Source organism: Thermobia domestica, chromosome 4, assembly GCF_964235325.1.
Source record: "Thermobia domestica chromosome 4, izTheDome1.hap1.1, whole genome shotgun sequence".
NCBI lineage: Eukaryota > Metazoa > Arthropoda > Insecta > Zygentoma > Lepismatidae > Thermobia > Thermobia domestica.
In genome coordinates this window covers 311684082-311709641 of record NC_137457.1, presented here as the reverse complement: position 1 = coordinate 311709641, position 25560 = coordinate 311684082, and the positions used below count along the sequence as shown (strand labels likewise).

The window sequence follows — 25560 nt, the reverse complement described above, 5'->3', positions numbered from 1 at the left end:
AATAAGTCTGTGGTAGACAACATCGTACTCATGAGTTTTCTCAAGTTACAACAATTTTCTCCCACTTTCTCCTTCCATCATCATTCACTTGCTTTAATCATCATCTCCCTTAGCCTGTCATAAACGTGGGACGTTATATATTTGAAACATTTCATTTTTTCAATACCCCCAAACTTATCAACCGCAAAAAGACTACCAGATACTTTACTTGGGAGCTCCTGCTTATGTCTCGTCAACAATTTGTCAGTTTTTTTAAAAAAAAAATGTTTGTTTAACGTCTCACGATCACGTACCGAGGCTAAAAGAGAGAGAGATGATAATGGTAATGAATGAAATAGTGAGAGACAACATGAAATTCCTGAGGAAACCAGCCCAGATGATGCGAGTGGAGCGCTATATCGCTGAGCCACCGCGTCCCCAAAAGAGAACGTGTTCTTTGCTATGACAATTATTAGACTTTATGCTATGTATAAATATTTTAAGTCACATAGAACGCTCTCTTTTTCTTTGTTTTTCAGAGAGAGAGAGAGAGAGAGAGGCAAGTCCGTCCGTGTGTTGATAGGTATCAGAGCAAAAACGTTAAGAAGGATCAAGACGCGGTTCTGTGCAATCGATTCAGCGTCCCATGAATAGGTTCCATCTCCTCCATTAATCTTCTATTCAAATCGGAAATAATAGAAATCAAACATTTCCGTTTCCAACGTTGAGCACCATAGAACAAAAACGGTGCGATATATATATATATATATATATATATATATATTTTTTTAAATCCGGTCAGTGTCTGCTCTGCTTTTTCATGTCTCTAAGACCAGAAGTGGTATAAATTAACTACTACTTCCAGTTTGGATATTGATCTACATAGAGGAAAAGCTGTAAGAAAGATCGAGAAGTAGTCTTCCAGAGCCCATTGAGGCTCTAAACAAAAATTTCAATTTGATCTTTATTCCTGTATGTCAACTGGAAGTGGTGCAAATCTACGATTTTCAGTTTCAATATTGATCACAATAGTGCAAAACGCTAATACGAGAGAGGATCAGAAACCAAAGCCGATATTTGCAGAGTTTCGTCTGTTTGAATGTGGCGTGTGCGGTAATTTTAATACATGGAATTGACAACTGTGCAATTTCAGCCACCCACCAATTACAGCACTAGTTACATGTAAACACAAATTGGCAACTCGTTTGGAAAACTGGTCTCGCGAAGAAGTCCGCTCAGTTATTCGATTTCTGTGGGCGAAACATGTAACCGCGGCTGAAATTCACGGGCAGCTGATAGAGGTTTACGGAGAGACTGTAATGTCTCATCAGCATGTCGCAGAATGATGTCGAAAGTTTGCGGCCGATAGAGAAAATGTCACCGACGAGGAGCGCAATGACCGACCTAGCACGGCATCAACGGATTTGAACACAATTTGCGGGAGGACTCAATTCACAATAACTGGGCGATCGAATTCGGGAAGTGGCGTTCACCTGTTCCCGCACTTGAAATAGCACCTAGGAGGTCGTCGCTTCGCTTCAGACGAGGAGGTGAAATACTTCATGACAACGTATCTGAACATGCAAGGACAGGATTTTTACCAGGAGGGAATCTTCAAACTCATCCTACGATGCGATAAGTACCGCAACCGATATGGAGACTGTGTCGAAAAATAACGTAATGTATGTACTATCTGTTGGCTGTATTGGTTGTATGAAATAATATGTACACGTTTCACTGCAGGCTTTGTCACCTTCTTTCTGATCACCCCTCATAACTATGGAACAAATCTATTATTAAACGTTTGGAATAAAGTGGACGGTCGATTGATTATGAAACAAACCTGTTACTAAACGTTAAATGAGACATGACATAAAATAAATTATGAGAATTTTGATTATCTATGTCGTAAATAGTATCGAATCCAAGGTTATTTTTAAACAAACACTGGGTTTGCTAGGAAGAGGCGTCTCCTTGCAGAGCTCACGTGAAAGCAGTAGGTCTGTCGATGGAGTTAACTCACGTGATTGGGAATATTTTCTCTCTGCTATAACTTGCACAGCTGACTTCTTTATTTCAAGACTACAGTATAGAACATCAATGACCAGTTTTTAAAATTTAATTTTGAGTTGAGTTTGAGTTTATCGTTCCTTTCAGCAGTGAGGCTACGGCTTAACATGGGGTCCGAACCACACGAGCTCTCGCCGGGAATCGAACCCGGGTCTCTCACGACAAAGACGCGTATGGTAACCGCTTAGACACGAGGGAGCTCATGGCTAGTTTTAGAGTATCAAGTTCAGTACAGATTTCCTTTCCCCGACATCTTTGTGCAACTGGATGCTTTACTGCATAAAGAATGGTCCACTATTTCTCTGGAAACGATTCACGTGTTATTTGCCTCAATTTCAGGCAACTACTCACCAGGTAAGTAATATTTTGTTATTAAGGTTTCCATTTTCTGTTATTAAAATAAATAAATAAAAAAAAAAAAAAAAAGCGTCATCTATAAGCGTGATTCACTGAGACGTTTCCCGTTTATAAATAGGTTGTTCTCCATCACAAAAGTAACCATATGAAAGAATATTTTGGACAAACGTTCACACATTCAGTAATTTTTTTTAAAAGCATCAAATTATTTAATTTAATCATACATTTAAGTTACAGTTATATGATTTTTACGTATATGTACACTCTTAATTACATGATACATTATGTACACAAACCTTATTTTACAACAAACACATAACTAACAAATAATACTGATCCCTTCATATTATTATGATCATAGATATACACACACATGAATTAAGGGAACATGGACAAAAATCATGAATACTATTTTTAGGTTCCTCTGTACAAATATTTACCTCTGATAGAAATGGAATGAAATGGTGTATGAGATCAGTAATATTATACTGCACGAAAATTATTACATTTTTACATTACTACCGTACCAAAACTATATCTGCTTTTGAAACACAAAAAAATAAATCTTGTAGATCAACTCCAAAACTTGCGTTGATTGATTTTATCGTTCACTGCCATACTGTTCTTTTGTCAAACTAAAAAATCTTTGCGGAAAAACAAATGTATAACAGTTTCAGTGTCTATTCATAGTATTTCTATAATATATATACGAGGGAGGGGCAGTCAAAGAGTTCCCGGATGTTGTAGCTCTTTATTGCCATAATATAAGTGGACATTTACTTAACAGCCTTCAAAGGAGGTACCTTCGGGACGATACACACTTGTTTCAGCGTTTCTGCGATTGCTAGAAACACCGGCGAAAGTCTTCTTTTGGTATCTTTCAAGTTTAGCCGTCGCTTTCGTTTTTCTCTCTTCTATGATGGGTGTCTTTGAAACCCATTTTTAGCTTTGGGAAGAGCCAAACATCCCTTGGTATTAAAAGTATTTTTAAGACTATTAGAGTTTCTGAAGCCGATTTCCCCTCCCCTTCTACACCGTATTCGTACACTGCCTATTAAGACGTGTTGACACTTGTTAGATTCATAATCAGGCAACCTAAGGCTATACTGTAAAAGAATCATTATGATAGCATCACAAATGCCGAAATTACAACATTCCGGGAACATTTTGACTGTCCCTCGTATATATATATTATTAGTATTCAAATTTTATAATTTTTATCAAGAAAGATAACTGTACACTCATCAGCAAAATAATATGCCCACTATTCAAAACAAAAGAACAGGACCAACTGAAATAGTTTTTTTTTTTTTTTTTCCTTGGCAAAATACAACTCTATACATTGACAGAATTTTAATAGAATTGGTTCTGTACTTACAAGTTATTAGCACAACAATACGTGCGGGGGAATATTTTTTTGCTGGTGAACTGCACTAAATAAATATTAACACTCGAAGTTATCACAGCAACAAATTTCGCACTGTTTAGAAGTAAATTATATGTATGAAAGTAGTTAATTCCAGACATTAAGTGCTTTTTTCAGTCACATTAGAATGTAGTAATGAGAAATATATAACACATTCCATCCATCGAAAAAAAAAAAAAAAAAAAAAAAGACTTTTCATTACTATTATTATTTAAACTACTGTTCCTCCACGCTCACAAGTATGGCAATGGAAGAAAACTGCATCAGCTCGCAGCAGTGACATTTAATTTCTGTTGTACTTAGTTTGTTCTCTCCTTCCTTATATTTTACAAAATTACAAATTACTTTTTGAGCGAGATGTGAAATATACGAATTCTGTTCTCAAGAAACAAAAACTACCGAATCTAAGATTAGAACCTTAACCTTTTGGAAACCAGGACCAGATTCCCATAACTACTTAATAAAGTCCTTAATTTTACTGATCCTTCTTCATTCTTGGGTTTGTCATTCTGTAAATTATGGAATCTCTTCCAGGATCCATATAGCCTATCGAAACTAGAAAAGAGAATACATACATGTATAATTATAATTAACTACAAACAAATTTCATTTCATTTCAATCTGTTGAAGTTTTATACAAAATGGTATCAAAGTCGAGAACGCTTAACACAAATAGAATATTCAGAACAACACAATGCTTCTGTTTTAGCGAATTATGGAAGTAGATGTTAAGAGCCTGTCTTACTAAAAATAATACAAAATTTACCATTTTTCTTTTGCTTGTTTTTCATAAGTGAAAGGAAATAATGAAATACAAGTTCCCACAATCATAGAAAATGTTATTCTACAATAGAAATTTGAACCTCAAGAATTTTCAGTGTTGCCAGATTAACATCTCCCCCAAAATTTAAGTTAAGACAGCGACTAGAGGAACGAACTCAACTGCATTTGATTACGCATCATGTTGTCTTGAAATCCTGTGAACTATTTTTTTTTTTAAATAATAGTTGTATTCAGTTTGTAATAAACGAAATAGTTTCAACATACAGTTATTAAAATTAAATAATAATGTTAGAAATGTTATTCTGGCAACACTGTAATTTATATGGATGAGAACATTGAAAATTCTTCAGGTTTAAATTTTCTGTTGTAGAATAACATCATCTATGATTGTGGCAAGTTGCCTTTCACATATGAAAAACAAACAAAAGAAAAATGGTAAATTTTGTATTATTTTTAGTATGTCAGGCTCCTAAGTTACTCCTACAATTTGCTTAAAAATAATTACACACAACTTTATTACTCACAATTTCAGTTACTACATGGTGTATATATTTGCAGTTACTCGCTAATATATATATATACAAGCAGGACCGGATCTAAGAAATTTTGCGCCCGGGGCAAAGACGTATATCTGTCCTAATTTCTCCCAATTTTGCATCGAAATAGCGCCCCCTACATATTCTCAACCAGCTGCGCCCCGGGGCAAATGCCCCGAATTGACCCCCTCCCCCTAGATCCGACCCTGTATACAAGTAATTTAAATCACTCAAAAGGACTACTTGGATATTCCATCTACTGTATAGAACGTGTTGTTTAGTTTGCGAATTAAGTTGACAAAAGAATCTTTTTCTTTTTCATTATCCTTCATACAACAGGTAGTTTATTATACAATTCTACACCCATATAGATATGTGATTTTCCTATACAGATGTTCGAAAACACGCAGTAAATTATCTTTTTCATGCGTACGATAGCTGTATCACCATCTCTTGTAATAGTACCCAAACGGTTTAAAGTAACTTCAAATAGATACAACGAAGAAACTGTCATCTATTCAATAGTGAAAATAATTTCTTAACTTATACGTTTCGGAGAATTTGTAATGATTCTTATGATATAGTTATACAGTATATGCAATTCAAAAGATAAAACTACTCTCTGTTCCCTCTTCTAATTAAGAAAACTTTCTATTCTCTTTTCTGTCTTATTTCTAAAAAGTAATACGCAAAATTATTTGTATCCTTCCGCTATTCGAAAACCTAATTGGCCTGTGATTCTTCAATTCCGAGTATTTTATTTTTCACTTTAATTCTGAATACCGGTACTAAGAAGAAAGCACGCACGTAGAATAAGGAAATTTAAGAGCGATGTTGCATTAACCCTCAACTGTTATTTCTTCAGATAGTTTTTCAGATAACAAAACGATAGCACTAGTTACAATCAAGAAACATTACGGACATTTCTTTAGTAATCATAATCATCATTTGTATAATGAAGGAAAGTTATCAATAATGTAGTTCTTCAAGCAACGTAATTTGGCTGGTTCCAGTGAATAACCGGCTGGTTTTTTTTTTTTTTTTTTTTTTTTTTTTTTTTTTTTTTTTTTTTGAACATTGAGATTTTACAGGTATATGCTCCTTTTGGTGAGTTCTACATTGTGTAGAAGCGGCTAAGACAAATACATAAAATTGAGGAAGTTATAGCATTTGGTTATGTCAAAATTAGCCAGGTAACTATTGTAAAATTTACCTTTAAACTGCTCTCCTGTAAAATTTACTTTTTACGACTTACCCGGTTATTCACTAGAACCAGCCATTTGTTAAAGGACATGGGAATTGAGAAAAGCAGAAAATCACAGCTGAAACGTTTGGGTGTCGAATTGCTATTTGGACGTTTTGGTAAGTAATGAAAATTTTATTATTATTAAATACGCATCCTATCGATTCATTAATTTAAAGAACAGAAAAGTAGCTGTGAAGGATCCCGATGAGTGCATGTTGTGATATAGGATTACATGACAGTATTACCAAGGTAACAGAACAGTTCTCACTGCAGGAAGATCAAATTAATGGGACGAATGCAAAGAAGTAAAGGAATGTATTATATAAAAATGAAAACATCTTGTGAGTGATCGAATCACAGGAAAACGACTGAACTGTTTGAAATGAATTCTGAAATATGGCTATCACCTACCTCGAACTGAGATTTGATTATATCAATTTGATTAAAATGCGTATACTAAGGGGGGAAGCGGGAGCATAATGTGAAAAATTGATTATCTCAGTATAGGATAGAGTTTCCCGAACTTTTCCAAGTGGAGGCCACTCTTTAGTCGGAATGTTCTATGAACAATCTAAATTTGTCCCATTCGAAAGAAAATTTCTCTCTTTTCGAAGGAGTTTGATTTAAATTTTTATATATATTTATTCTGCCCGTGTCCGTCCGGGAGACATAACATCAGAAGAACTAATTGGTGAATCCCCATTAATTAAACCAAGACGTAAAGGGTCAAAAGTTTGGAACAGAGTTCATTAATCCAGGTAATCCATTTACAGGAACTGGTAGAAATCAACCATTTCCGGTTTTAACATTGATCGCTAATAGCGCAAATCGGTAATAGCTAGCGAGAAAAGGTTTCGTCCAATCGATTAACCGTCCGAAGAATGCATTTTTATCTCCATCCTTAGCTCTCTACCGAAACCGGAATTCATTGAAATTCACTGTAATGGGGCGTTTACACTTAGTCGATTTGCGTTCGATTCAGTTGAATTGGGGTCACTTTCAACTTAATCGACCGTGTAAACGGGACTTCAATTTAATCGCTTGTTGATCGAAGGCGACTAATCGACTAGCAACTGAATTGAAAGACGTTCTATTTTCTTCTGCTATAACACCGCAAATTGTACCAATTACTGCTTGCTTGGACATCTTTAAAATTGCCAGTCGATTTCGAATCGACCAGAGGAGAGCGAGTCGACAAGCAGTATTCAATTTCGGTTGAAACAATTGAACACATCCATCGATCTGATTCGGCCTAGTTGCTTCGATTTAGTCGCAAATGCAACGAGTCGATTTAGCCGTGCGACTAAATCGACCAAGTGTAAACGCCCCATCACTTCCGATTTTGAATATTGAACTTCACAGAGCGAAAACGAGAAGAGCTTTTTAATCGATTTAGCGTTGTAAAAACGGGTGCTATTCCTCTCAATCCTTCATTTAAACCGGAAGTCATATAAATCAACCACTTTCGGTTTTAATCTTGATCACTATTGCGCAAATCGGTAATAGATAGCGAGGAGCTGTTTTTTGCTATCATCTAAGCGTCCTAACATCTCTAGTATAACTGAAGTGAGTAAAAATCTATTACCATTTTCGGTTTCAACATTAAGAAAATGTCACACCATATACTCAACTCCTTCACGGAATGTACACGTGGCACTGCTACTTTTTTTTTTTTTTTTTAAAAAAAACTATCAGCATGTTTATAATCTTTCCTTTACTACATAGTTTAATCTATTATATGTATAATCTATACCTGTATGAGTGAATGTATTTCAACTATAGTGTGTCATACAGAATCCTTTCTATTTATTTATTTTGGGTAGAAGGTAGGTATGTTTTTTTTTTTTTTTCAACCTTTTTTCCCCTCACAGGCTATATGTGTTTTTCTAGTTTTTAAGAACTAATTGTATGTTGCAGGTTCTTCTGCACCTACTGTGGTAGTGGTAAGCTTTTGGCACCTTCACTTTTCATACTACAACATTTTTATTGTTGTTGGTCTGATTTCCAAAAAGATTAAAACTATTGCCGATGCACACACACCCATGAGGGTGATTGGGTGTAAATGAAGAAAACTCAAGCTTTCATTTGATGTATATAGCTTATATTCCACTTAAAAACTAATAGTTTTATGTAGTCTAGAAAAAATATACAGCTTTGTTTACGCAAAATAAGAAGTAGCTTATTTCTAAATCTCAAAGATATTTGAATGCCTTTGCAAGCCTTCCAGTTATTATTTATAGCATAATATATTGTCCTGTGAATTTAATCCAAAATGTATCACATACGAAAAAACTATAAGCCGTCAAAACTTTGGCCGAAAACGTAACATAATAATAATAATAATTTAAAAACTAAGAGAATAGGCCATGATATTCAAACAAACATAGGAAAAGGTTATAAGACTAACACTAAATTACTATAAACTATTACAATAGGACATGTGTTGGAACTCTGAATTGATAAGCAGGTCCTATTTACAGCATCAGCACTATTGGCATACGCAACGGCCACTGGAGGCCTGAGTTGAATAAAAATAGCTTAATAAGCACAATGCAATATGAAACAAAAGTGTACACTACAAAAGACAAAGATAGCACGGCATTTAAATGAATTCTAACCAAAAAAATGTTCACTTAAGACATTCCACCCATTTACCCCCATATCATGCGCCCAATTAGCCCCTGGGAGGTACAAATTAAAAAACAAAATAACTGCCTCACAGTGTGAATTAAAGATTGCTGCTCTTCACGGCATCACCCTTATGATATTAAGCAGTAGTAAAAAATTGGGTCAAAACATTAACAGATGCGCGATTTATTGACAAACCCAAACACCCACAAATCTGAAACTCTGTTTCAAATATGTCATTTCTCTATCAAATCAGTTTTTGGTTTTTTTTGGTCATTATTACACCCTCTCAAAATTCATCAAAGCTTTTCTTCTGATCAACATCTACCCACCTAACATTTGGGTGTAATTAAATTCCATAAAAATACGTATACTGAAATACAAAATATACATTTTTAAAAAGTTTTCCGCCCAATTACCTCCTTCTACCATATTCCAAAATTTTTAATGTTCAATTTACGAAAACTACAACCGCAGACCTCATGGACCACAGTGTGAGAAACGCTGGTATAGAAATTTTGAGGAAGTGGGCTGTTCTTGTGCTGGAAAACTAAGACAATCCAAGACCATCACCTGGTGATTAAGGGCTCTACTATTTCAGACAAATAAAATTCCCCGACTTTTCCAGACCAAATCAGAAAATTTTCCAGATATCTTAGTGAAGTTAAATAACCGCTATTCTCTAAACCCTTGTAGTTTTATAAAATCTGTTCTCTTAGTTGCGACAGCTGTTATAAAAAATACGAACAACGCTTAAATATGTACCTATTTGTTCCTGGCAAGAACAATATTATTAAATACAATGTATTTTTTTATGGTCTCCCATCTTCCCTTATACCCACCTCTCCCCGCTCCTTGTTCTAATACTATTCAAACACAGAAAGTATAAGTGACAAAACATACATAATAATACGCAAAAACGTGTATAAAGATTTTACATTTCATACCATGTACTTGAGAGGTGCACACAGTTACATAAACTGAACTATGCAAGTGATTTACTTCTATTAGATTTTTTTTTTATTATTCCAGGACATGAAGTTGGGCTTACACATACATGACAATACACACAGATATATGAATACTAACAAGAATGTCGTTGCGAGATACAAATACTGACAAACATTGTGGAGTTTAGTATTATTATAAAAGTATTCTATATTTCTTATTTCTATGCAGAATACTAAATTGAATATTTTTATAATCTAGAATACTAAAATCTACACGAGATTTCCAATTATGATCACGTTACTGGATTTTTTACTAAGAGTTTTCATGTGCTCATCAACTTCGTTGATTTCTTTTGCTGCCTTCAAGGACTTTTTCTTCAGTTCTTTCAACTCTGTAGCTGCTCTCTTTCTTTCTTTCGAACGATTTTCTTTGCCTCAGTTGTTGTCTGCTTCCTTCTGAGAGCCTATTTCTATTTGGCATTTGCATTTCTTGCTGCATGAATTAACTGTTTTGAGATTGACATTGCCTGAACACCTCTGTGGAATGTTGACAGCGTCATGTACTGTTCTCTGCGAAACTAAAGACTCTTCGTAGAGATTATCCACAAGAAACTCTTTACTCAATGAGAAACTGTGTTCAACGGAAGCGTTTCAGTGTGATAACACTAGAATTTTCTTAACGAACGCTGAAAAGTTATTGCTGGTGTTAGTATTGTCAAGAATGAGGAACCACAACTAATGTAAAACGTCCTTAATCACGTCAAAATTCATCATTCTTGTGATAACTGAATCTTGAGTACAAATTTCACTGTAGAGTCGTTTTATTTCAGCAGCAGGGCCAGACAAATGATGATTCTCTACAATCACTTCGAATGCTACGGTCATTTGTCCCCCCCCCCCCCCAAGTCTCTTGTTTAAAACTGAATCGGGAGAGAGGCATGCAGCACCATAGGTATTTCAACAATTTACACAGAATCTTCTTGCAAAAAAAAACTGTTAAAATATGCAAACAATTTCTCCGAAAACGAAGGATTTCCAGTTCAGATAACTTCTCTGACTTTAATGTTGTACGTGTTGCAAATCCGATATCAACCTTCTTAGCCGAACACATCTTTACTACCACCTTCTAGGCAAACTTACATCAGGTCTTCAGAGCTTGCTGCTTCAATCACGATTTTTTTTTTTTAACAAATCCAATCATAAGAAACTTCAGAAGTATTTCACCATAAAGTAAAGGAAGGAAGTATTGGTGAGTCTGACTAAAATTTCGTAAGAAAAGGTTAAATATCTGCATGAATGGTTTGAAAGATAGCTAATTTAGCTCCATGCAAAAAATCTTTCAGATATGATTTAACAATTTTAAAGCTGTCACAAGATGGTTCTCGATTACTACCTGACACTGAATCGACATACTTCAAGTGTAGTAATAACTGCTGAGCTGTCTACCACATTCACGTTTTCTATAAAAATATGAACATTTGCTAGAAAAAATGATCTTATTAAAAAGTTACAAGTATACCAAAAATATTCACAGGAATTACCTGCAAAATAATAGTAAATATCACAAAAGATACGCGGAACACCAAACTGCACTGAAAATGGGATATGGAGAAAATGAAATGGGAGTTTTAAATCTAACTAATGTAGATACGGATTATATTATAAATTAGAGTTAACCATAGATAAGGCTCTAACTTACAGCTACATTAAAATCAACACAATCAGAACAAGTGTTATTCTGCTGGGGGATTTTATTGGGGATCGCTTGCAATAGTGTAACTACACCCCTGGACATGAGGATCATTTTTTAACGTGGAGATCAGAAACTGAGCTCCAGAGCAAAAGTTGCCAACTCCTTTCAAAGTCCTTCATTGTATTATAACTTTTAATGTAGCGAAAAGTTGTTTTCCAAATATTGTGCACCTAAAATGTAAAAGCAATGAAATAAACCTAACTTTACCAAAAATTTCCATAATATACAGAAAATTCCCTGACTTTTCCAGAAATTATACAATTCCCTGACTTTTCCATGTTTTCCAGACTAGTAGACATTTTGGTGATGTGTACCACATAAGGAAATCCTTTACCACTAGTCGTCGAAACTAAAATGTCGAGGAAGCCGATAAGCACGAATGTCTTACGTTACTGCGCAGCGTGTTTTACAGGGCGAAAGAATGCTATAGTATTGAGTGAAACATAACAATAACTGTATTTACGAGGGTATGTCAAAAATTATCCGCAATTTTGACATAACTCTTGTTACATTATTCATACTGACCTGACCTCGTTTTTACTTTATTGTCATGCTATGAAAGTTTGATCCTAATTCCTCCATTTGTCTTCGTTTTGCTGCAGATAGATCATGGCCGCTCCATTAGAAGTTTGCCCCAAAGAGGAACAACGAGCAGTAAATGTGACATGATTCTGTTAAACAGACAAGTAGTGATGTGAGTTGGGAAATTTTCCATTTCAGAAAATTTTCCCCTATATTTTTCCGGAAAATTTTTCGTTCTAAACAAATATCAGTGATCAAGTAACAATTCTTCATTAACCATAAAACTGATTGACTTCATGTATAGAAATGTTTAAAAGTGGAAGATCGTTTAAAGAATCTGAAAATTTTCATGGTTCACAAAATTTCCGGCACTATGTAGGAACAAGTGAAACAATTTTTCATGAACCGAAAAAAATTTCTGTCGTGTATGGAAAAATGGAAAAGCTTTTTATGTCGGAAAATTTTCATCATTTTGAAGCAAAAGGTAAAACAACTTTTTATGAATCGGAAAGTTTCATTTCTCTGTAGAAACAAGTTAAAGGAATTTTCATGATCGGAAAATTTTCGTTATGATGTGGGAAAACTTTTCATAACCCGGATAATTTTGAATATTATCTATAGTGATGTCAGGTGAAAAATTTTCCACTATCTTTAACTGCACATTTAGCTATAAAAATGAATTCCTGTAGAGAAAAGTTAGACAGCAACAAATTATAGTGTTCCAAGTAGCTTTCGGGAACCGGAAAATTTTGTAATATTTTGCGTTGGCAAGTAAAAACTTACATAGTGTCTCTCTCTCTCTCTCTCTGTGTGTGTGTATGTATGTATGTTTGTGTGTGTAAAGTGCAGGGAACATAAATAGAGTTGGTAGAGTACAGATATCCCATCCCATTGTTTAAAATGTAACAAGAAAGTGAAAAGAAACCTTTGTGAATTTATTAATTATTTCAAAAACAGAAAATTCCACTATTTCTTCACATATAGGCCTGCTTATCTAATGAAATAACTAGATAAAACAATGAAGTTTCAGCTCCTTATGAAGATTATTTTTGTAACGGAAAATAAAAAGGAATGCTTTGAATTTATTGTGTTTGAAGCTATGACAAACCTTCATTTTACACGTATTAAACTGACGAAATGTGATTTTGTGAGATCAGAGGTGAATTTTGAGAGAAGAATACATTGAAATTTTGGAAACATTTTTGCAGAAATGAAGAATCGTTAAATTTTCACTTCATGGGACTTCTTTCTAGACAACATTTATTGCAAATAAATTTTATGGCTCAACAACGATGTAGGAATAAGTAGAGTAAGTTTTTATGAATCGGAAAATTTTCTGAAAAATTTACGTCACTGCAGACAAGTAACTATTGATGAAGTGGCACATCTGTAAAGTAGTCATGGTTCTGCGTACAAAATCAACCACAACAGAACTGGGTTTCATAAAGTTACTCGTCCGGCACTTTCCTCATGTATGCGACCATTTTTTAATTTTTCAATCCATTCGTAGACATTCCGTTGCGGCAAGATATTGTTCCCGTATCGTGCCGACAGTTTTTGATGGATTGTGGCCTCTGATTCACCTTCCGACCACAAAATCCGGATCACTGCTCGTTGTTCCTCTTTGGTGCAAACTTCTAATGGAACGGCCATGATCTATCTGCAACAAAAGGAAGATAAATGAAAGGATCAAACTTTCATTGCATGACCACAACAGCATAACAATAAAATAAACGAGGACAGAAGTCAGTATGAACAACGTAACAAGAGTTATAGCTACACTGCGGATAATTTTTTATTTACTTTTGTATATTTAATAGAGCTGCTTGTCTAATATATGTATCGTTAATAGTAGCTATAACAGTATTTATTTAATAACAGGTAAATTGAAAACTTGGTTGTTTACAGTAACACGCTTTCGTCTCCTGTGGATGAATTTGTTATAAAGTAATAGATAAATATTAACATGGATCTACTTACTTGATATAGCTAATGTTGTGAATACAAAAGCAACCATCAACCACAAAAATATGTTGAATATAACGGGATAATCAGGGTCATACTCCTTAGATAAATTTGCAGTTTTGGGCTAAAAGAAAAAAATGTACATGTAGGAATATTAGCTACATACCTTTAAACTATCATTTTAAATGCATAAATTTTATGATCACACTACATATATATCATAATTTGGCCTACCCTTTTGATTAGCCACAATCAACAAACCTAATTTGTTTTCTATCTTTCTTCTGCAGCTTCTGAATTTTTAAATTTAAAGCTTGAAATTTTGACACTTTTTGGTGCTCCTGAAACTTGTGTATTTCTAAAGATAATTATGCTTTCCATAACCTGTCCACCTTCTTTTAGCATCTGCATTGATTCTTTGAGGTGTTCTTCATATCTTCTGTCAGCAGCTCGAATGCTTGTTAACATTGTTAGAAAGACAAAGAAAAAGAGAGAGAGAGAGAGAGAGAGAGAGAGAGAAAGAGAGAGAGAGAGAGCAAAAAACTTTCTTGAAACCTGGTTGAATTTTCCTGGACTCTTCTGTAAAACAGCAAATTTTCCTGATTTTTCCTGCCTCATTGTGCAAATGGTTAGTTAGTGTGATCACTTTTATTTAATAATTTTTCACATATTTCAATATATTTTTCATAATGTTTTAAGAGGAAACTTAAATTGAATGTAAAAGATACAAGTTAACATTATTGTGTTGAAAGTTAACGTTCACACAACGATTTAACCAGATGAAAGTGTACCCGCATTTTGACATTTCACAATATGGTAACCATAGCTTTACCAATCTGATCAGCCAAATTCCCAAGCTACACTGAACACTCAATATTGGTTTTGTACTTTTAAAAGTTAGATCAATAATTCAGTTCGCTACTATGCCCTCGATTTTTCCACTAATAAATACTCTCCCACTTTCAATTCTATAACCCCAATACAAATTTCAATCAAGAGCGATAGAAAGTACGTTGTAGATTAATGGTAGTCGATTTTTGAGAATTTCTCCCTGGATTAGAAAACATTGGGTAATCTATTCTACTGTTTCAATCTCAACCCTCTACCTGAATAATTGTAATTACACTTTCAAGTGGTTCGCTTAAAGTGGTTATGACAGGAAACAATGCTGTAGAGGATCTAATGTTACACTCTACATTTCTACATCTAAAGAATTTTATAATTTATATTTGGAAATGGAAAATGAAGCATTTCTGACCTAACAGTATCAGCAGATGTGTGTGAAAATTTCTACAAGAAAAAGGAATCAAGCTTTAATCTCCGTAATATTGCGCAAATGATACTTTTTTTTTTTTTTTTTTTTTTTTTAAACACAAACATTAATTACCTTATTTTCTTCTGTTCCACCTAAGACTAAGGCTGGCAACAATACAATTTTATGGTAAAAGAAGAGTAAACAGGGATAGAAATTGGTAATTCATTAATTGAACATTATATAACAGTATTTAATTAATGAATTTATGTTTAAAATTTGTCGCTGGAATAAGAAGTAAATGAAGTAATAGCAAGTAATAAGAAGAATATAATTATCTTACGAAAATATATTTATTTTACGGCTAATAATTTTTCCAGAGCCACCTATATTTCTTGTTAAAATACTATGATTATACTTACATCTACTGAAGATGCCGCTCCAGTCTCAGCCTGTCTTTTTAATCTCGTATGACTGGCATCTGATGTCATCAACGCAAACAATACCTGAAAATGAAGTAGTATTAGCAGAGTAAACAGACATAATATGATAGAGCAAACAATACAAACATATCTGACTTGCTTTACATCAAGTCTGAAAATTAACGTATATTCTCGCAGATGATGCACAGAGAAACATTGAGCCGAAATATATTTAGGTCGTCCCATACTAATTGAAGCTATATCTAGTGTGAGAACATTTGTTTCTTGAGGAACGACCTCAATGCTGAAAAAGGACACTAAATTTCAATAAACAAACCAAACTCTCCCACCGGGAATCGAATCCAGAAACCTATGCACCTAAGCAGTGTGCGTTAAACACTAGGTCAATGGAGAAGGATATAATATATTATCGTATTCAAAAGGCACGACTGAAGCAGTAAATGTGTCAAAAGTTCAGAGGTAAACTGATCCTAGGATCTCCCACTAAGGTGCACAGCAATGCGTTATCCGTGACGTAATTCTCTATTGACTCATCACAATACGAAGCAATTGCATTTGATTTGACTAAGTTCAGCGTCCTTTTTAGCAGCGAGGCTACATGAAACGTAGGCCAAAAGCTTAACGTGGGATCCAAACTACATTAGTTCCCATCGGGAATCAAAAACTGGTCTCCCACGTAACAGACAGGCATGTAAACTGCCTAGCTAAAAGGAAGCTCACGAAACCATTGTATGACTCATGGAATGTAAAGAAAGAAGCATAAAGACTTTGAAGACGATTCTTTGCAAATTCATAGGAAAAAAAATTAGGAACACTTACAAGCACATTAGAATATTATTACCTTGCCATCATAAGCCTGTTCAAACACGTCATTTAATAGAATAACTGCATCCTTCAACAGCTGCTCAGCTTCTTTGGCATGTTCTGAGTCTGGCCCATAAAAATCGTGTACTGAATGAAGACCACGTACAACAAACCAATAAAAATCAGGAATGCCGTTTTTAACTTCAGCACCAGACGACACCTGCGCAATAAAAAACATGGCTCAAAAATACAAGAGAAAACATAAGTTTAAAACTACACAAACGCTTAAATTTCGACTACACAAAATGTCAGTACATGTTATAAGAATGAAACGTGAAAACTGAGGGAAATAATGTAAGCGTGCTAAAGAACCAGCTACTGAAAGCCGCATGGCATTAAGAAAAGAAAGGTATATAGATCACCTATTACTTTAAACTCATGAATGCGTCTAATTATTTATTAATCCTGAAATTTTCAATAAAAAACACCCAATTTCGTCAGCAATTTTTACTGGAGAATATGGTGGATAGGAAATGAATTTTTAAGTTTTACGTCACACGGTTATGTTGGTTAGATTAAAGGAGATGGTAATGATGAAAAATAAATGAAATGGTGGTATGAGTAAAGTGGGAGGAAGCAGGAGAACCCCGAGAAAACCCACCACAAAGCTCACTTGGCGCGAGTTGGGATCAAACCAAGGACCCCATGCATATAGTGGATAGGGAAGAAGCTGGAATCAGCAGTGTTGCACAGCAGCTTTGGAAACAGCGGTTCTGTGCAAAGGAGCATTTTCTACGGCTTCTGTCGACGGTCTTAGGTGTCAACGTTCCGAATCTTATTAAAACCGAACGATAAACGGAAGCACCTTCTTACTTTTGTTATTACTCTACGAAAGTATGATGCAACCTTTTACCGAGTTTCGTCATTCTTCGATTGTTGCGTCACCTTTAGGCTTACAATATAACGAACATCCCCTCGTAGCTAAATTCAAATGAAATTAAAAAAGGTCCATGGCTGCTGTGTAGCCGGTCTATATATTGATTTTTAAAAAAATACATAACTAATTCCTATCCATCATATCACCACTGGGGCAATCCAAATGAAATCGAACAATGATGGTTGCTGACAAAATTTAGTTTTTTATTAATTCTTTATTACGTAAGTTTGTACGACATTCAGGGTGTTGCAAACGCGTATTCATTTATTTTTTAGCCACGCAGGTTTTGTTGTAGCTGTCATTTTGTCTAGGCGCATGTGCGTATGTTGCACTTTTCAGAGAATTCCGTTAAAGTTGTAACATTTTAGGTTTTAAAGATAATGAATTCAAACCAAAACCATATGAAAGATAATGGAATGGACAACATTCTGTGTTCTATTAACATTAAGACGTACTTTAGAACGTCGAAAAGAGATGCTCTGAACATTGAGGTTGGAAACCTAGAAATGACCATTTTGGAATGTACATTTTGAAACAAAATAAATAAGACTCACCTCCAATTTTTTGTCTACATAGAGACTAGATAATAGACAACGTCCCAAACAAGTTTTAAATCTGAGAAATATATATATATATATATATATATATATATATATATATATATATTGAAATTTTTAAACATTGCGAATTTTCGAAAATGTGTATTTTCACCATTAAATATCTCAGGAAGAACACAAGTTAGACGATAGTTGTGCAGTAACAAATGTGTAAAATTGCATCACTGAGACTCGAGTAGTTTCTGAGGTATAAGGTTTTCCTTCAATGGGACTTAATATCATGAAGCGCCATGAGGTGTCGATATAAACTTTGTAGCAAAAGCCAAAATAACATGACAGAAATGTTAAATGGGTAAAGTGTACATAATTTATGAATCATATTTTGTACAAAAAACGAAAGTTGTCTGTTATTTCTTTTCTACCTATAGCGCTGCTGTTAAGACATCAGTGAGGTAAATAGTTGACTAATTTGTGTACAGAGTTTGGCACTGTTATTGAAAGTAAGACCTGTAGGAGTTGTGAACTCTGTGGGTGTGAGTTTCCGGAGAACCTTAGTAATTGGCACCCACACTTTATCATTCGTAGATAGTTTAAAAGAGGTTCTTGGGTCATGGGGATGGAAAAAGTGATCAAAAAGATCGTTATTTTCCTGATTGATATCTTCACTTCTCCCAATCCGCTATTTCTCGTCCTGAATACAGACTATGGTATTATTAGGTGCAAATGACAACATGCTATGTTCTGGAAGTACTGAAGTACTGCAATCAGTAAATTTATCTGATTGTGAGTATTCATAACATCTGATTTGTGTTTGCGTCAGAGGTACAAATCTATATGATCTGGTACTGATAATTATTTATAAGTAGCAAATCTCGAATTTATTGCTGTTTACTGCACTTCTTCTGATGAAACACAGATAAATTGTATGCCTGAGATACTATATCAACACAAAACCTGTACATCAGTTCAGCTCTTAAAATCACGAATTTCACATCACTGCAACAACTTATAACTCAAAAACTACTCAAGTCTCAGTAATACAATTTTACTCACTTGTTACTGCACAACTATCGTTTATTTTGTGCAAATTTAGGATTTTTAACTTATGTCCTCCTTGAGATATTTGATGGTGAAAAAACACGAGTTTCGAAACTTTGCAAAGTTTAAAAATTTCCAAAAAAATTAAATATATGGTTCTCAGATCTGAAACTTGTTTGGGACATTGTTTACTATTTAGTCTCTACGCAGACAAAGAATTGGAGGTGAGTCTTATTTATTTCGTTTGTACATTCCAAAATTATTATTTCTAAGTTTCCAACCTTAATGTTCAGAGCTTCTGTTTTCGACAGGTAAAGTACGTCTTAATGTTCACAGAACACAGTCCATTCCATTATCTTTCATATGATTTTGGTTTGAATTCATTATCTTTAAAACTTAATAAGTTACAACGTTTAACGGAATCCTGTGAAAAGTGCAAAATACGCACACGCGCCTATACAAAATGGCCGCTACAAACCAACCTGCGCGGCTAAAAAATAAATGAATACGCGTTTTCAACTCTCTGAATGTGGTACAATCTTAGGTAAAAAATTAATAAATAAATTTTGTCAGCAACCTTTGACCTGGAAATTGGTCGATTTCGTTTGGATTGTCCCCACTTTCTTTACCTGTTTTGACAATATTGATTCGGCATGCTTAAGTTTAACTACAGGATACAGAAGGACACGGCGAGTACCTTTAAGATGACTTTCATATTAAGTAATATACGTCTTATACGAGGGCAATTTAATAAGTTCGAGCAAACTCAGGTTAAATGGCACCACTAGTGAATAGTGAGGCTATTGTCATTTAGGGCATTGATGGGAAGAGCACAGTGTAAGTTACAGCCCAATTGGCTAGTGTTGTGTACGTTTGAAGAGAATCAAGTGTGTGATTTCCAATACTGCTTGATGAACTGTTATTCTTTAAAAGATAAATCGCCTAAGGAGAAAAAAGAGAAACTCGACGAACATTATGGTGAATCTGAACCAAAGATTAGAACAGTGTATAAGTTGTTTCAAAACTTTCGACTCGGATTAGGAATAAGATTTCTGGACTTTCGGCATTTATGGCCATGTTAGCCTGTTACACATGAGGGATGACATCCCTCGATGAACAGAATGCCCAAAGAATTGGGGAGGAAGAAAGTAATAAAGAAGGAAGGAAGCGGATTGGGCCATTATGTTAGGTGCCATCCCGGCATTTGCCTGGTAGAAATGAGGAGGAAACTCATTTAAGATGGCTAACCTAAAATGCTGCTATACCTTTCAGATCAAGTGTTTCCACCGGGAATCAATTATCAACCACAGGCGTCATTAGAACAAACACCATCTCCAGAAAACAGTGGCACGTTAAATATGAAAATACGCTCTGAAATCCAATGCCAGCAATCTAAAGGAACCAGATTTCTGATTGCCAACTTATACTACTTTCATTAGTAGAGTTAGGACACATTTAATGACAATCATTTGAAAATGTGCTCTGAAACCTATGCCAAAAATCTGAAGAAACCAAGTTTTCGATTGCCGGACTTTTAAATGGCAACCTGTAATTCCAAATACGAGGGTAGGTTGATAAGTTAGCCTACCCAGGTTCAAACAAAGCTAGATATAAAAGTTATATACGTTTATGAGGTTTATAATTTGTGAAGCTACTGTGCAAAATTTGGTTTGACTAAACCAATTTTAATTTTTTTTTTTTTCAGGTCCAAAGTGAGGATGTCAGCACACGTCCCAGAAATTAGTAAATCTGAACACCGTGAATTCATCAAGTACCTCTTCCTAAAGAGACTCGCCGAAGGAGATCCACAATGACCTTGTCACGACATTGGGGGACAAGGCACCATCGTATGCCACTGTGAAGAAATGGGCAGCGAACTTCAAACGTGGGCAGTTTAGTCTGAACGATAATCCAAAGTGTGGCAGACCAATTTCAGTAACCTCTCGCGGGATGATTGACGCCATTCACCGGATGATTCTCGACAATCGCTGAATTCCGCTCAAACAGATAGATGACACATTGGGTATTAGTCATGAACGGTTGTGGAAAGTGATCCATGGAGACTTGGGTATGAGGAAGGTCGCGGAAAAATGAATTCCGAAACTTTTGAACGCAGATAAGACAAGGCACGTCTGACATTGCAAAAACTGGAGGACCTACGGTTTCAAATACATCCACCTTAATCGGCTGATTTGGCTCCATCTTTCATAAATTGAAAATGCTTTTAAAGGGAACACACATCAAGGCGCTGATGACGTCATTTCTTAAACAGAGGCCTGGTTTGCAAAGCATTTATCCAACTTCTATCTGTCTGGCCTGCAAGCATTGCACCAGCGATTAGAAAAGTGCATTGCACTACAAGGGGATTATGTTGAATAAAAACACCAAGCTTCGCTTCCTATCTACTTGTTTTCTTGAGGCTAAGAACTACTTATCAACCAATCCTCGCAGCAAAATGCCTTTACGTTATGAAAAATGCAACTATAACTTTTATCAGACAGAATATAATAAGAAAAGTTCGAATAACTCAGGTCAAAAGAAAATATAGAAAATAAAAAATAAAAGTGTCTTATCACCTTTCGTGCTATTTCTTTGAGAAGCTGCACTTCACGTAGAAACAGCAAATCCTCCTCTACGGATGCATTTAAGTGCTCAAGAGTGAAGCCAACAGGAGTTGAATCGATGCTCTCGAACAGCGGTGAGTAAGGATACAGCTGAAACAAAAGAAAGTTGAATTAAATATAAAACAATAATATACTACTATAAAGCACAGTCTCTTTTATAAAACTTCCTCTCAATTAAACAGAGGGTGAGTCAAAAGTACCTTACCACCCCTTATAAAATGAAAGCAAGTATAGGTAGCCGCAACTTGTAATTGTAGGGAAACGTTAGACTGAGGGGGAACCATTATTGATGCATATCAAGTAACCGGCCGCCATCTTGCTGTCTGCTGTTTTGATTCTCGCTCTAAAAGTTTAAATAGGAAGGAGTTCATGTGATACATGAATTTTACAAGAAACTCAATAGTGTAATCAGATTTAACATAACTGTAATAACTATAAGTTGTATTCACATGAAACTCATATTACCTCTTACAAAAATGTGTTTAGTGTGCTGGCCGTGTTACGAAATGTATGTATGCAGGCGTGTCTCCCACGATGTATGAACGCAGAGCAATCTCAGGTGTTATTTGTGCATATGCCTCCTGTATCCGTTGCTCCAAATGATCCAGATCCATAATATTTTCGCCATATACCATTGTCTTTAGTTGACACCACAGGTAAAAGTCCAATTTTGAGAAATCAGATAATCCGGCAGGCGTCCCATCATGTTCATAGAAAAAGGCGAAAGCTGCCAACCGGGGCCGACACTGATGGAAGAATGAGTTGTTCTAACAGATCCAAGTAATACTCTGCAACTGAGCTGCCAGGGATACCAAATGACAATACAGTACAAGCATGTACAACAGGAGGTCATCGGCACTAGGCACGTAGCCAAGTAGGGGGAAGGTCCAGACTCCCCCCCCCCTTCCTTAAAGACCAGAAATGAAAAAAATTAAGGACGAAACAAAATGAAATGAGAAAAAGGAAGATCAGCGTTAAAAATTTAAAAAAAATACAGGAAGCTTATGGTTACTCTTTCTTATGAGGAGATTTGTATTACTTGCAATACACGGTGGCGAGATATCCTGGAAGTCAGGGAATTTGAAATTTCTAGAAAAGTTACAGAATTCTCAGAATTTCTGCTACTAGTCAGGGAGATTTCAAGCGTCCGAAAGCATAGTGCCGTTGTGTAACAGCGTGAATATTTTTTATCATAATTTTTCGTCATCGCATCCTTGCAGTATTAAACATGTTATTTCAAAAACAATTTTGTACGGCTCCTTTATTAACCTGTCATTTGGAACAGACGTTAGTTGACGGAATAATAAAAACAAAAAATTATGTGGAAAGAAAGTTTTGTTTGTAACAGCCCGATTAACGGTTGTTTACATTGTATTTGAATTGGCTCCCGGAGTGTAATGTGTACCGGTTGTTTGTACGACTGTTTGTACAACGTTAAAGTTTGGTTCGCGTATTGTAATACTGCACCCGAGTGCCTCCGTATTGATATTAGTCTGTTTCGTTGCCAATGAGATAAATGGCATAAAAAGGGTTACTAGTTTTATATGCGATATGCACACCTATGAGATACGCAAACACACCAATAATTCACCGCAAAATTGTTTCATGTTACTGTAATAATTCCATTCAGGTTATAGCTGAATATATTGAAAATTTGATTTATACTTTTACTCTACTTCAATTTGCCTTAATTTACTTTACCTCATAATAATATCAATCCGAAACTCCGATCGTGAGTCAATTTTACTGATCCTGTTATTTTCGCTGTTGCTCTTTGTCATTCTTTTGTTAAGAGCATAGCGATCGTTTCGATTACGGCCACAAGAGGGCATATGAATCGCTATATACGTAAAGCTAACATCGCCAAGATGGCGATTCTTCTACATAGCGAGAACGATAGTTGTTATAGTGATACCAAATAACTGCAAGAACTAACTAAGTGAGTTGTAAAACCTTTATTACAGGAGTACTTTTAATACTCGGGATATGTCATTTAAGAGGTAAAATGTTTGTTTATTTACCTAGGGTTTTGTATAATAATAGAAAGAGTATAAATTTGTTTTTGTTCGTAATCAACTATACAATATTAAATCGCTATTATTAAGGTCTGGTGAAGCGAAGATGATGACGCAGTGAAACGCCGTTTTACAATATAGAAAGAACGATGGCTTAAGTCGGTTCCTTAAAAAATAGAAATTTCGTAATCAAAAGTGTAAATTTTGGACGTTAACCTACTATAAATTATTTATTGGAAAACCTAACTTAGTTTGGGAGGAAAAGAAACACTGAGGAACCGACAGAAGTGGAAATTCATTGAAACAATTTTGGCCAAAGCCATCGAATATCACTTCCGCCATTACAAGTAATATGAAGTAATGGGGCAGGAAGTGTAGCAGTTGGAGTTCATCTCACCAGATACTGGGACCAAGTCCCATATTCAATAGGACGTGGAACCAATACCCGAAGAGATTGACTGCAACGTGTAATAAATAGGTTTACTAACCTATCTTATCCTTTGAAGCCGGGGATCCAGGTGACAAGGACCGAGAGGACTATTTTGTAGGAACCTCAGCCAATTGGGTAACATTCATCCATTTTATCTTATTTTTCTTCTTGTTCCGATCATAAACAGACTCACTAATTTACCAAATGGAGTGTTTCGAAATAAATATGTATAGTTAAAGTAAAAGGCGTTACGCGTTTAGACAGCTCATCTCGTTACCACTCAATAGCATGATATCATAAGAATATGTGATCAACATCGAAAATTGTTGGTGAATTTTACTTTAAGTGCACCGCTTGATATCACTATTTTCCATGTAACAATTGATACGATTTCTTTACTGTTAGATTAAGTGATATTTTCACTCAAGATGTCATTTTTAACGTGTACCTTCTTAGATAATATATTTTCTTAATTGCGTGTTAGGTTAGGTAAGATTTAAATTGAACGTGTCCCACAATATACAGCTATTTGATTGTTAGGTTAGGAGATTAGATTGTGTATTTACTATTAAACCATGTCATACTATGTTGTCTCGTGATATATTTTGGGAAATGTATACTTCGATTACTTGTTTAGGTTAGGTAAAATTGAACTTGTGCATTTACGGTTAAATAGTGTCATATTGTTTTGTCTCGCGATATATTTTGGAAATGTATATTTCGATTACTTGTTTAGGTTAGGTAAAATTGAACTTGTGCATTTACGGTTAAATAGTGTCATATTGTTTTGTCTCGCGATATATTTTGGAAATGTATATTTCGATTACTTGTTTAGGTTAGGTAAAATTGAACTTGTGCATTTACGGTTAAATAGTGTCATATTGTTTTGTCTCGTGATATATTTTGGAAAGGTATATTTCGATTACTTGTTTAGGTTAGGTAAAATTGAACTTGTGCATTTACGGTTAAATAGTGTCATATTGTTTTGTCTCGTGATATATTTTGGGAAATACATATTTTGATTACTTGCTTAGGTTACGTAAATTGAATTTGTGTGCTTACGGTAAAATAAGGTCCTGTTATCTTGTTTCGCGATATGTTTTTTTTTGTTTTAACATGTATTTCAAATTGCGTAGGTTAGGGCTTTATGTAGGTTAAGAATTTACATTTCGGAAGTGATTTCGTCCATATGACTGGGTTTTTTTTTTTTTTTTTTTTTCATTGCTGTTGTCTCATGATATGTAA

General features: G+C 34.9%; 1 protein-coding gene across 1 annotated transcript in view; it reads right to left on the bottom strand.

The window, feature by feature from the left end:
* Positions 1–2591: 2591 nt before the first annotated feature.
* Positions 2592–25560, bottom strand: part of ATP6AP2 (ATPase H(+)-transporting accessory protein 2) — a 38550-nt gene continuing 15581 nt past the window's right edge. Inside the window, exons 4-8 of the mRNA XM_081756502.1 lie at positions 21823–21960; positions 16752–16934; positions 15890–15973; positions 14231–14339; positions 2592–4387 (exon numbers count right to left, since the gene is read on the bottom strand). Coding sequence (XP_081612628.1) covers positions 4308–4387; positions 14231–14339; positions 15890–15973; positions 16752–16934; positions 21823–21960 — 594 coding nt within the window. The 3' untranslated portion in view covers positions 2592–4307. The remainder of the gene's footprint in view (positions 4388–14230; positions 14340–15889; positions 15974–16751; positions 16935–21822; positions 21961–25560) is intronic.